Source organism: Blennius ocellaris (assembly GCF_963422515.1).
Source record: "Blennius ocellaris genome assembly, chromosome: 14".
Classification (NCBI taxonomy): domain Eukaryota; kingdom Metazoa; phylum Chordata; class Actinopteri; order Blenniiformes; family Blenniidae; genus Blennius; species Blennius ocellaris.
In genome coordinates, this window is record NC_137663.1 from 1,958,096 (window position 1) to 1,971,804 (window position 13,709).

The following is a 13,709-nucleotide window of genomic DNA, read 5'->3' on the forward strand; positions in this document are numbered from 1 at the left end:
GGAGCTCGGAGTAGAGCCGCTGCTCCTCCACATCGAGAGGAGCCAGCTGAGGTGGCTCGGGCATCTATTTCGGATGCACCCCGGACGCCTCCCTGGGGAGGTGTTCCAGGCATGTCCCTCCGGTAGGAGGCCTCGGGGCAGACCCAGGACACGCTGGAGGGACTATGTCTCTCTATGGCCTGGGAACGCCTTGGGGTGCCACCGGAGGAGCTGGAGGAAGTGTCTGGGGTGAGGGAAGTCTGGGCCACTCTGCTCGGACTGCTGCCTCCGCGACCCGGCCCCGGATAAAGCGGTAGACAATGGATGGATGGATATATATATATATATGGACCGGTGTCTACAATAATAGAGAATATGAATGCATTACAATGAAGTAGAAAACGTGTTTTTCTCAGCTTGTGAACATTTTAGAGAAGCGTGGTTCTCACAGGACGGCCAAAGTATCAACATATAATGTAAAGTAGCATGATGCATTACTGGAGTTTATATTAGTATCTAAAGTTGTTCAAAATAGCTCAACCTTAATCAGTTGTAGTAAAGAAATTAACACATATCAAATGCAGGAGTAATATTAATCCAGTAGCAATTAATAAAAGTGGCTGCTTTTAATTTTCTCTTTTATTTACATTTTTTTATGTTATGTGTTAGTCTTTGCCATGTATTCCATCCATCCATCCATCCATTGGCTACCGCTTTATCCGGGGCCGGGTCGCGGTTGCAGCAGTCTGAGCAGAGTTGCCCAGACTTCCCTCGCCCCAGACACTTCCTCCAGCTCCTCCGGTGGCACCCCAAGGCGTTCCCAGGCCATAGAGAGACATAGTCCCTCCAGCGTGTCCTGGGTCTGCCCCGAGGCCTCCTACCGGAGGGACATGCCCGGAACACCTCCCTCGGGAGGCGTCCGGGGGGCATCCGAAATAGATGCCAGAGCCACCTCAGCTGGCTCCTCTCGATGTGGAGGAGCAGCGGCTCTACTCCGAGCTCCTCCCTGGTGACTGAGCTCCTCACCCTATCTCTAAGGGTGCGCCCAGCCACCCTACGGAGGAAGCTCATTTCAGCCGCTTGTATCCGGGATCTCGTTCTTTCGGTCATGACCCATAGTTCATGACCATAGGTGAGGGTAGGAACGAAGATCGACCGGTAAATCGAGAGCTTTGCTTTTTGGCTCAGCTCCTTCTTCACCACGACGGACCGATACAACGTCCGCATAACTGCAGACGCTGCACCGATCCGCCTGTCGATCTCACGCTCCATCTTTCCCCCACTCGTGAACAAGACCCCAAGATACTTGAACTCCTCCACCTGTGACAAGGGCACTCCAACGACCTGGAGGGGGCAAGCCACCTTTTTCCGGTCGAGAACCATGGCCTCGGATTTAGAGGTGCTGATCTTCATCCCAGCTGCTTCACACTCGGCTGCGAACCGTGTCAGTGCACGCTGGAGATCCAGGCTTGATGGGGCCAACAGAACCACATCATCCGCAAATAGCAGAGATGAGATTCTGTGGTCCCCAAACCGGACCCCCTCCGGCCCCCGGCTGTGCCTAGAAATTCTGTCCATATATATGATGAACAGAACCGGTGATAAAGGACACCCCTGCCGGAGGCCAACGTGCACAGGGAACAGGTCCGACTTACTGCCGGCAATGCGAACCAGACTCCTGCTCCGGGAATACAAGGACCGAACAGCCCTCAACAAGGGACCCCGGACTCCGTACTCCCGGAGCACCCCCCACAGGACATCTCGGGGGACGCGGTCGAACGCCTTCTCCAGATCCACAAAACACATGTGGACTGGTTGGGCGAACTCCCACGAACCCTCAAGCACCTGGTGGAGGGTATAGAGCTGGTCCAGTGTTCCACGACCAGGACGAAAACCGCATTGTTCCTCTTGGATCCATGTATTCCATTTTTATAATAATAATAATATAATAATCTTTATTTCTATAGCACTTTTTATACATTAAGCAACACAAAGTGCTTCCACAAAAATTAAAAACAGTGCAAAGATAAAATAGATGAATAAAAAGCAGGTGAACACACACGCACACATGCAGACACACATCATAGGTGAAGACATGCCGAGTGATATGGAGACATGGCAGGACACTGAGGACTAAGGTGAGGAAAGGGACATATTTGGGCCGTCCACACTGGGGGCGGCACAACTTCCGACCACAGGGGGCGCCGCCCCACAGACCCCCCCCCAGCCGGGCAGACAAGCCAATCCCACCACATACGTGGGGGACCAGCCAGGTGCCCGGGCAGGGAAACCCATGGGACGGCTCCACCAGCGGCAAAACCGGCCACCACCAGTGTAGCGCCCCCTAGAGGAACCACTGGAGATAAAAAAGAAAATTTGATAATTATCTGAAATAAATAAATAGAAGTAGATAAATACATTGATAAAATACATAACTATATACACACATACATGTATAAAATCAGTTAAAAGCCTGATTAAAAAGGTGAGTTTTTAACCCTTTTTTAAAAACCTCAACAGACTGTGCAGCCCTGAGGTTCCCCGGCAGGCTGTTCCACAAACGGGGGCCATAGGAGCTGAACCAGCCTCCCCGTGAGTCTTGGTCCTCGTTTGAGGGACAATTAAAAGGCCGGTGCCGGAGGACCTCAGGGCCCGCGAGGGTTGATATGATAAAAGTAGTTCGGATAAATAAGAGGGTGCAAAACCATTAAGACACTTAAAAACTAGTAAAAGAACCTTAAAATCGATCCTGAAGCGAACGGGGAGCCAATGCAGCAATTTTAAAATAGGCGTGATGTGGGCCCGCCCTCTGGTCCTCGTCAGCACTCGTGCGGCAGAGTTTTGTAGGAGTTGTAGTGGTGCTAAAGTTTTCTTGGGGAGACCAGAGAGCAGGGCGTTACAATAGTCAATTGGACAAGAGATAAAAGCATTAGCACCTCCGCGTTTGCCTGAGAGAGAAATGGGCGGACTCTGGCTATATTCTTCAGATGATAAAAACCAGTCTTTGTGACATTTTTGATGTGTGAGATAAAATTAAGCTCAGAGTCAAAAGTTACGCCCAGGTTCTTTACAGATGAAGATGAGTTCAAATCTAGCAGTTTTGGTAAAAGTTTCTCTCTCTGGTGTTCAGGACCTACAACTAAAATCTCTGTTTTGTCCTGGTTGAGCTGGAGGAAATTTGCTGCCATCCATGACTTGATATCTAAAATACAGTTAAAAAGGGCATCAATCGGCCTCGTGTCATCAGGAGACATGGCCTGATTTTGTGGTTGATCTCTATGACGTAACAACATGGCGACAACCAACTGCCTGCAACACACTCAAAACTTTGTAAATGTACCATGTCATAGTGATTTTCAATAAAATGATCATTTTTAAGCACTTTCACTGTTTTCATTCAAAATATTCCTTTATATTAGAACGATGCTACAATGAAAGATGCCATTGTGGAAACCTGTTCACTCCCTGCTGTAGGGATTTACTACCTCATATGGATCACTATTTATGTTTTGGTTGGCTATCGATAAGGATGAATAATTATCAAAGATAGTTATTAATAATGTTATTGAAATTTAATCTGATGTGTATCAGATACCTCGGAGCTCCACCTGTCGTAACAGGAAATGATAGCCAATTCAGTTCTATCAGTCTCATAAGATATACTAAACAGTTCATCAGGAATTTGAATTAATAGTTGAATTAATTACAATTACCAGAATTGACAGTAAAGCTTGAAGGATTTTGGAGTTCTTGACACAGAAGAGGTCGACATTTCATTCACCTTTGTGCTCATTAATAAAACAGCAAGTATGATTCCAAAAATTATATTTATTAACAATGAAAACAAATAAAACACAGAATCTAACTACCTATGTACAGCTGGGTGTGTGTAGGTGCATGTGTGTGTGTGGAGAGAGAAAGAGAGAGAGAGGTGGAGGGAGTGTGTGTGTGAGACCTGTGATGGAACTACAAAACAAGATGGCGATCACAAGAAACTACATTCCAAATGGGCAGAGAGCAGGAAGTCTGTCCTGGGTCTCGGCCATGTGCTGATAGCTATAGAACAATAGAAGCTAGCCACAGCATCTGCTTCGGTGTGTCTCTGCTAAGGGACCATTTCTAGAATGAGTTGATGTGAATGAGATTTGTCTTGTAAAACGTCAGGAGTCGTCAGATGGTGTTCAGTTACTGTGTGATGTTGTCTTTGATGTGATATATGTAGGATTGTGAGTTAACAAGTTAGTAAAGCAAAGATTAGCATGCAGACCCTGTGTCTGTGGCAGAGCTAACGTTGGTTTACACATTGATAACGGCTCCTAATATCATTATCAAAAGAACGCGATCATTGTAACAGAATCAACACATCTTCATAAAGTTAAACAGTTCTATCATAGCATCAGGTTTAACTAATCTCAGGTAATGCCCAGTTGTTACCACTTCCTTGAAGGAGTTCAGTTGTTGTCCTGCTGGAGGGAAGCTGGTGTCTTCTCCTGTAGTTAGCACCTCCTGCTAACTGTGGTTGCTGGTTCTGCAGGTTGAGGAGAGGAAGATGAAGTTGATGTTTCAGGAGTTCTTCTTTACAGCTCCTTCTTCCGGCTCTCAGCGAAGGCGGACGCTTTTTTCTCCTCTCCTCTCCCACTTGCCCTCCCCGCTTGCAGCTTCGTCCTGTACTGTACTGTCCTGTGTCTGATCTATCAAGAGAATATCTTCAGACACGCATCCGAACCTAACCGGAACCATGGAATTGATCAGCTGGTCTCTCAATGCGATCGACCAAATTTTTACGACACGACGACCGGGCAAAGGAGAGCCTGCATGTCCCGATGGGACGTTTGCAGCCGGATACATGCTGGATTCCTGGGGTTCCTGGAGGTCCCTGTGTTTGGCCATTCTTTACATCGAGGATGTGGAGGACCTCTACATATTGGGATTCATGATAGCAGGTATGCTGCTGATTGGAGCTGGCAGCTTTCTGATCTATCGAAAAGTTGAGAAGACGCGGGCCGCCGCATTGGGAGTGCTGCCTATCGCCAATGAAGGACTGGGCCGAGCTTTGAACACTCAGACTCAGATGTTAAACGAACTCAAGCGCGTGCAGGCCACGATTCTTGAACGTTTACGTGAAATTGGATCGATCTTGGAGGATATTCGAGCTCGGAGGGAAGCTAATCATCATTATTCTGCCACAATTGGAGCAGCAGTGTGAGACCAGAGACACTCAAGGTCGACGGATAAAGCTGACGCGCCTGAACGAAAACAAAGATAATCAAGATTTGGCTCCCAGACACACAGCTGCCAAAGCTGTGTTTTGTCTTCATATCTCCTGGATGCGCGTGTGAATCAAGGCTCTGCCCCCACCCCCTCACCCCTTACTACCCTCCTCCCACCCTCCCTCCCCGGACATTCTTGCCTCTGGAATTTCCCAGGACATTCACCGCCTTCGCTGTGCCCCTACCCCCAACCACCAGCAGAGGCCACTGGTGAAGGCGTCGCGCCTGAAAAACCTTCTCCTAGTGGCGGACTGCAGAACTACCCTTCATGTATCCCAAATGCTGTCTCGAGAAATGTTGTAACCTGTCTGTGTTGATGCTAAACGTGCCCGAGGTGGTTTTTTTTCCCAATTACAGACTGTGCTCCTCAGAACACAGTCTTTAATCTGCCTTTTTCCCTCCTCTCCTCACCTGATGTGTCCTTCTTTCCCCAAAACTTTCTATGTGAATGCAATTTCGTTGTACCTGTACCTGTACCTGTACCTGTACAATGACAATAAAGTAACAATCAATCAATCAATCAATCAATCCTGGTTGTTCCCTTTGTTCAGACTGAGGAGCTGGTCGCTCAGGTCTGTGATGGTTTTCCTGCTTGTTCAGGAAGAACACAAAGAAGTTCTGTGAGGGTCCCTGGTCCCGTCCTGGAGGAACCGGGTGGTTCCCCTGAAGAGCAGACTCTGGGTGCTGGTCTCTGGATCAGGGGAAGGTCTGACCCTCGTGGTCAGGTCAGCAGAAGAGCTGAGGAGTGAAGGCCTCTGGTTGCCGGCCTCTCGTGTTAGCTGTGTGCTAACGCTGGATGAGCTGCTCTCCATCAACCCACCTCCTTGGAGTTTGCTTTGCAAGAGAGGAGTGGAGGCCCCCAGGCCTCTGGTGTTAGCTGTGTGCTAACGCTGGATGAGCTGCTCTTCTAGCAACTCACCTACTCGGAGAGTAGTCTTGCCAGAGAGCGTGGAGGCTGGCTGAAGCCTTTTGTTGAACGTGTGAATTCAGATGTGTCAAAGCCTGAGAGCTTCAACCAATCAGTGACTGGCTGATTGCATGGGGGAAGAGTCTTGTGAGCAGAAAGGGGGGGAGGAAGGTCCTGCAGAAGGCCCTCCGCCCCCACTGGGTGTGATGGTCAATCACATTCCTGGGTCAGAATTCATGTCATGACTGCGTCTCATGACAAATGAAGATTGTCTCTAACCTAAAAATGAACAAACTTTCTGTGGTCTGGTGAGATCCCAACACTGCTCTCTGTAATTAATGATGCTCCATGTGACATGTAACCTTTATCGAGAACCATTATCAAATGTTCATAAACAATATAAGTTGTGTTGTCTTGTGCCGTTTTGATTTGTTGTCTCAAATTAACTCATTATCCAGTGTCTTTGGTAAATGAAAACTTATTGAGCTCATTTTTAATTATTGTGCAATTAATTGATTATCGCGACAGGCCAATATGCACCCATTTACTGGCTGACTGACCTGCTTTCAGTATTGGACATGGGGGAGCAGGAACAGGTCCTTCAGTACTGGACATGGAGGAGCAGGAACAGGCTGGTCTGCAGTATAGTCTCATGTAAGGTCATTCTGGACGAGTCAGAAAATGAATCACTTTGAGCCATTTTAACTTGTTTTCTACAATATTGGAGATTTGGACATTTTGTAAAATCATTGACAAAAGACATCAGGGATATTGTGAATGCCACACAGATGACTGAAGAATAAAATTGTTTAGACTTTGTTTTCTACTTTGTATTGTTGCTTTATGGAGTACTTTATTTCACTTAAATTGTACTGTGAACATCCCAGTGTCACAGGTGAAGTGTGGACTCAAATGCTCGACACAGCTGGTTGAGAGATATTTTCTTTTATTAGGGAAAAATGGAGGTGGAAAAAAACGCTGAAGCTCATCCGTAGTCGTGCAGGCAAGGGTCACAAATCTTGAAGGTCAAAAGAGGGCTGGACAGGAATCTTGGTCAAGCAGAAAAAGGGTCAAAAACAACATAAGACAAGAAACAGTAACAGGCTGGAGCAACTGGTGGAACAACACAGAAGAGAGGACCAGAGAGCCTGAGGATTGAGTATGAACGAAGGGTTCAAAACCCATGAGTCACTTTACTGAGTGGTGACTCATGAGTCATCATGGCCATTAACTCATTCACTTGCTCCAGTAAACTCAGGAGGTGTTCAAAAGGGTTGATCACCTTGTTTGAATTGGTCAGTACAAAATTAGTTCAGTTTGTGATCGTTCAGTGAGCAGTACTTCATGAAGCTTGTATAAGTCCCCCCGTCCCCCCAACCACAAAGTGGACTGACACCCTGTACAGTATCTGGATGGAGTCTATACACTGCATGCAGACTTTAATTTATATACTTTGCCTGCTTGTGTCCAACTAATATGAAGGTTGGAAAGCAGCCACCGCTCAGTGAGGAAATGTGCAACTGACTCGAAGGACTCAGACACCCGGTTCGCTTTGATGAGCGACTCATAAACATTTGCGTTAGTTTTAAAAAAGTTCAGTTTTCTGTCACTATCTTTCTGCCCGAAAAGCTACTACACGAGGACAGGAAGCCAGGCTCCGTCTCTGTGGCTTTGTCAAAATAAAAACATGATCTATGAAGCAGGAGAGTTTTGTATTAGTTGATTTCTTTCACCCAGTGCTCAAACATTTCGGAAACATATTGACAATACATTCACACAAATTCTTTTCTTTTTTGTTAACCTTATTTTTTCATTTTCATTTTTCATAGATAATGTGTTTCATTATCTACTACAATAGATTTTTAGTGTGTTTAACAGGAGCAGTAGAAAAAACAAATTACATCCTATGTATAAGATGAAAAGCTTATAAAATGATGAAGAAACTGCAAAGATACTGTAATTCAAAATATTTTAACCAAATCACAAACTATTTCGTTATTTGTGTCCTATGCAAAATAAATTAAATTTCTTGTCAAAAATAATAAAATTATTAATTACCAGCACAGCTATTTTTGTGTGAGTGTGTGTGTTGTTTTGTATGGAAAGTAGAAGTTATGCATGGATTGTGAGTGCTGATGATTACTTTCTATGCAAAATATCAAACAGATACCCAATTAGCCTGTACCTGTACATTAATAAAAGAAGCTTCTTATTGGTTAGGAATATTGTTGGTGTTTTATTGGCACCCACTCTCACCTAAATAGTTAGTCAGTTAGTTATGGAGGTTATTTATTAACATTTACCTTTTCTCAAATATAAATACAATCATTATAGGAAAATAATTTATTTAATTATTTTTTTCTTATTATTACTATTATTTATAAATCATGATAATATATGATATAGATGCACAATTTCTGGCAACATGATACATTTCTCAAAATAAAATGATGAAAAACGAAAGAATTAAAAGCGGAGTGCTGCTGAGCTATTATTTTGAAGCGGTGTCACCGGAAGTGTTCTGTCTCTGACAGCAGTAAGGTTTTTTGTTTTGTTTTTTACCTCTGTCTTTCTTTCTTTCTTTCTTTCTTTCTTGCTGCTGTCTCTCCTCCAGCTCCCCGCTGGGTTCTGCTCCTCCATGCCGCCGCTCTGAACCGGGTTTTATTCGCCTCCAATGAGAAGGCGGAAACGATGGAGCTGCACATTCTCGAGCACCGCCTGAAAGTCGCGAGCTTCGACAAGCAGGGGATCCAGGTTTGCACGCACGGACTCATAAAGCTGGCCTTCCTGGCCCCCCGGACCAGGTACTGATACAGAGCCGTGGGGGGGTTGCCGGACCAGGTACCGACACATAACGAGGGAGGCTGGGGCCAGGAACCCAGGGGAGAGGGGTTGGGGGGGGGGGGACCAGGCAGAACCAGAACGAGAGGGGCCGTTTTGGCCTGCAGAAACAAAACCTGCAGCTGCGTGTGCGTGTGTTGTATCCGAGTAAAAATAGATCACCTCATACTACTATTTTTCCACAAAACTTGTCCCGCGAAAGCAAAATGACATCAGGTCATCTGCAAAGTATAAATACCTATCAAGCATCTGTACATTACTGGAGTATTTGTTTTTCTGCACGTGACAAAGTACTCCCATTCCTTACTCTAGGAAAAGTACTAATGCCTGTCTTTAAAAGAAAAAAGACTACTGATAGTCTGGAGACATCAGGTGATCAGAAAAGGTGAAACTAGTGTACTTCTTTATAGGTACTTTCCAAGTCTTTTAACTCAAGTATTTATGTTTCTGCAGATTTGAGTATTCACATTTTTTACTTTAATACAAACGAAAGAAAAAAACCTCTTCAAAGTCAATGTCTTTACAGAATAATAGTATTTTATTCTTCTGCTAAAAGTACAAATACTTGTGTAACAATACATTTTGACCAAAGTAGCAATTCACTGTGTTTACTTAATAATGCAGTAATAATCCCTCTTGGTCTTCTGACCATACAAACATTGTTGATGTTCATAGCGAGGGAGGCGCTGACACCAGCGGTCCTGTACTGATCATCCGTCAGCAGCAGGGAGAGAGAGGAGCAGCCATGTCGCTGCTTTGGAGATTCTCTAATATTTAGAATGATGACAAAGAACACTGTAAATTATGTTCTAATGAAAAATCAGGAGGGGAAACATAGTTGGTACAACACCAGCAACAAAAGCCCGTTTCCAGCGTACAAAAAGTGCCAGAATGGAATGGTTTGGTCTGGTACAGTTCGGGTTTCCACGGCAAGAATTGTTGATGGTACCGAAATAAAGGTTGACGATTTTCCGTCACCCCTCCGTTGAAGAACTCGGGACAGTTGAACAGGTCTGGGTTTAAGGAGCCGTCTGCTGATTGGTCAGCAATTTAATACACACCCTCAACATTTAATATGTCGGCTGTATGAATCCTCTGATGTTAACATATTCAGCTTTGCACACTTTTTTTTTTTTTTGCAGCACAACTTTCACGTTGGTCCCGAAAAAGCAGACATGGGGCAGAGATGGATACTGGGACTCGTGAGCAGATACTATGGCCGTAACAAAACTAGGGTCGGAGCTGGGAGGCAGACGTGGTCGTCCGTCGGGCAGCTCGGTGCAGCTCTGGTTCACTACCGAGTCGGCTTGTCGTGTAGCCGGTGCTTCATTGCGCAGGCTGCCGCGTGTCCGCACACACACTGGTGGCTCCGGTGCTCCGGTTACCCAGCGCCAGAGTTCCAGAACCTGCCGGTGTGTGCGGACACGGAGTTACCATGCGCCGGCCAGCGGCTTGAGACGCAACATGATGCAACGTGACAATCAGACTCGGACTGCGTCCACACACGGTGCGCCGGGACACTGGAGCTGCTCCGAGCCCCGTTGTAGAGCTTTCTTGGCCCCAATGCGTAAGTTGTGAACTGGCGCCGACCGGTTTTGTGCTGTCGGAGTGTCTCCTCACCGGGGGGACATCACCTCATTGGGGCCGGCCGGTGTTCGTTCTCTGAACCAACACGGAAGTTGCAGCTGCAGCTCTGTGGCTGCAAAAAAACCCAAAACCTGTTAACTAGACAACTGATGCAAAGCGGAGGACGTAAACAACAACAACCATAACAGAGGATTCATAAGGTCCAGATCTGCTGCCTCGGCTGAGAATTCTGTTACAATGTCACATATATGTGGAGCTCTCAACCCCACCTGCATTTTAACCGTACTTTCTGCAGAGGAAACACACCAGATTTGGCTCCGGTTTCACTTTGCCTTACGGCTTCTTTCCATCTTTGCACGTGGAAATGAAGCAGTGGTCTCCTTCCACAGCAGCGCAAACCATCTTTTTCCCCAACATCGTTCTTCCCGTCCACACGGAAACTTCTGTGTCTATGTGACACCATGAAAACTACCCAACATGATGGAGTGCATATGCCAGGCTAATATAGGTGGTGATGTATCGCTACCACAGAAATACACCAGCAATGGAGAAGAACACGGCATGAAAAGACGTAGAAACTGAGAAATCCATCACGTGTCCTTAATAGAGCGGCTAGCATCAGCAGCTTCTGCAGCTCCACCCAGAGCAGGTCGTCCGCCATGTTGTTGTGAAGCGACGTCACGGAGTGGGAGGCGGGGTCATAGGTCGAGAGGTGAGGCCATGACATCGTTTTCAGCTGATGTGCGAAACGTGTGAAAGCCGATGCGACATTTTCAAAAAAACTGTCAGAAAAACTGTTTCCAGGCTCCGTGTGGACAATTGGACAAAAACGCTGGTTGCATGAAACGGCGGCGTCCTGTGGGCGGGGCCTGAAACTATTTGGTAACCTGTCTGAAACACAGACCCTGTTCTGCTTGTTTTGTGTCTTTGTGCATGAACGTTTCCGGCTCATATGTTGGCGCGAGTTGAGTCGAGTTCTTCTTCATCAGCTATGAATCTGAGATGTGGTTTTCTTCCTCAGCTCATTCTATTTCTGCGTGGTGTCTGTCGCTGCAGCGCCACAGCCTCCAGGCCTGAATGAAAAACCCTCTCTGCATACGTGCTGCAGCTGCATCCCGGGTCCTGACCTCATACTGTTTATCCTGAGAGAAACAAGGCAGAGAAGATTAATAAAACCTCTCAGCCCGCCTCAAGCTGGAAGACAAACAGTGGTGGAAAAGTTCAACCCTGCATCAAGCAGCGCTTTTAAAGAATCACAATTCAAACGCAGCGTGTGGCGGTTACATAACGCGGCTGGCAGTAGAAGCCAGCTGAGGTGAACATATGTCGTCCTTTACAATCAAACTGCAGAGTTAGTCAAAATACTCAGGAAAATACAGATATAAGATGCAAAGTACGAGTTCAACTTGTTTACGTCAGTGACCCAGAACGGGTTTGAGATGAACGAAAGTTAGATTGAGTTGTTGACTTTATTGATGCTTAAAGAAGAAAACAAATATTTCTAAGGCCAAAAACACCAGGAGAGTTGAAGGAATTCTTACTTTTACTCTTGATGCAGGATGAAGAATCAAAGGTCACAGGTGGAGTTAAAGTGCAGCGATACAGGTGGATTTCAGTTCCTGTGCAAGTACTCCTGTTTAAAGGCAATAGCCCGGTATGTTTATCTGCACATTGAGTGGAAATGACCACGAAAAACTAGTCTGTCACCTGTCAAAAATTAGATTCTGAACCTAGTCTGTCACCTGTCCAAAACTAGTCTGTAACCTGTCCAAAACTAGTCTGCAACCTGTCCAAAACTAGTCTGTAACCTGTCCAAAACTAGTCTGTAACCTGTCCAAAACTAGTCTGTAACCTGTCCAAAACTAGTCTGTAACCTGTCCAAAACTAATCTGTAACCTGTCCAAAACTAGTCTGTAACCTGTCCAAAACTAGTCTGTAACCTGTCCAAAACTAGTCTGTAACCTGTCCAAAACTAGTCTGCAACCTGTCCAAAACTAGTCTGCAACCTGTCCAAAACTAGTCTGTAACCTGTCCAAAACTAGTCTGTAACCTGTCCAAAACTAGTCTGCAACCTGTCCAAAACTAGTCTGTAACCTGTCCAAAACTAGTCTGCAACCTGTCCAAAACTAGTCTGTAACCTGTCCAAAACTAGTCTGTAACCTGTCCAAAACTAGTCTGTAACCTGTCCAAAACTAGTCTGCAACCTGTCCAAAACTAGTCTGCAACCTGTCCAAAACTAGTCTGCAACCTGTCCAAAACTAGTCTGCAACCTGTCCAAAACTAGTCTGTAACCTGTCCAAAACTAGTCTGCAACCTGTCCAAAACTAGTCTGCAACCTGTCCAAAACTAGTCTGCAACCTGTCCAAAACTAGTCTGTAACCTGTCCAAAACTAGTCTGCAACCTGTCCAAAACTAGTCTGCAACCTGTCCAAAACTAGTCTGCAACCTGTCCAAAACTAGTCTGCAACCTGTCCAAAACTAGTCTGTAACCTGTCCAAAACTAGTCTGCAACCTGTCCAAAACTAGTCTGCAACCTGTCCAAAACTAGTCTGCAACCTGTCCAAAACTAGTCTGCAACCTGTCCAAAACTAGTCTGCAACCTGTCCAAAACTAGTCTGCAACCTGTCCAAAACTAGTCTGCAACCTGTCCAAAACTAGTCTGCAACCTGTCCAAAACTAGTCTGCAACCTGTCCAAAACTAGTCTGTAACCTGTCCAAAACTAGTCTGCAACCTGTCCAAAACTAGTCTGTAACCTGTCCAAAACTAGTCTGCAACCTGTCCAAAACTAGTCTGCAACCTGTCCAAAACTAGTCTGCAACCTGTCCAAAACTAGTCTGTAACCTGTCCAAAACTAGTCTGCAACCTGTCCAAAACTAGTCTGTAACCTGTCCAAAACTAGTCTGTAACCTGTCCAAAACTAGTCTGTAACCTGTCCAAAACTAGTCTGTAACCTGTCCAAAACTAGTCTGCAACCTGTCCAAAACTAGTCTGTAACCTGTCCAAAACTAGTCTGCAACCTGTCCAAAACTAGTCTGCAACCTGTCCAAAACTAGTCTGCAACCTGTCCAAAACTAGTCTGCAACCTGTCCAAAACTAGTCTGCAACCTGTCCAAAACTAGTCTGT

At 45.7% G+C, this 13,709-nt stretch overlaps 1 protein-coding gene across 2 annotated transcripts in view; it reads left to right on the forward strand.

The window, feature by feature from the left end:
* Positions 1–8,723: 8,723 nt before the first annotated feature.
* Positions 8,724–13,709, forward strand: part of castor2 (cytosolic arginine sensor for mTORC1 subunit 2) — a 32,883-nt gene continuing 27,897 nt past the window's right edge. For both annotated transcript variants that reach the window (XM_080508616.1, XM_080508617.1), the window contains exon 1: positions 8,724–8,960. In XM_080508616.1, the coding sequence (XP_080364742.1) occupies positions 8,848–8,960 (113 nt within the window). In that variant the 5' untranslated portion in view covers positions 8,724–8,847. The remainder of the gene's footprint in view (positions 8,961–13,709) is intronic.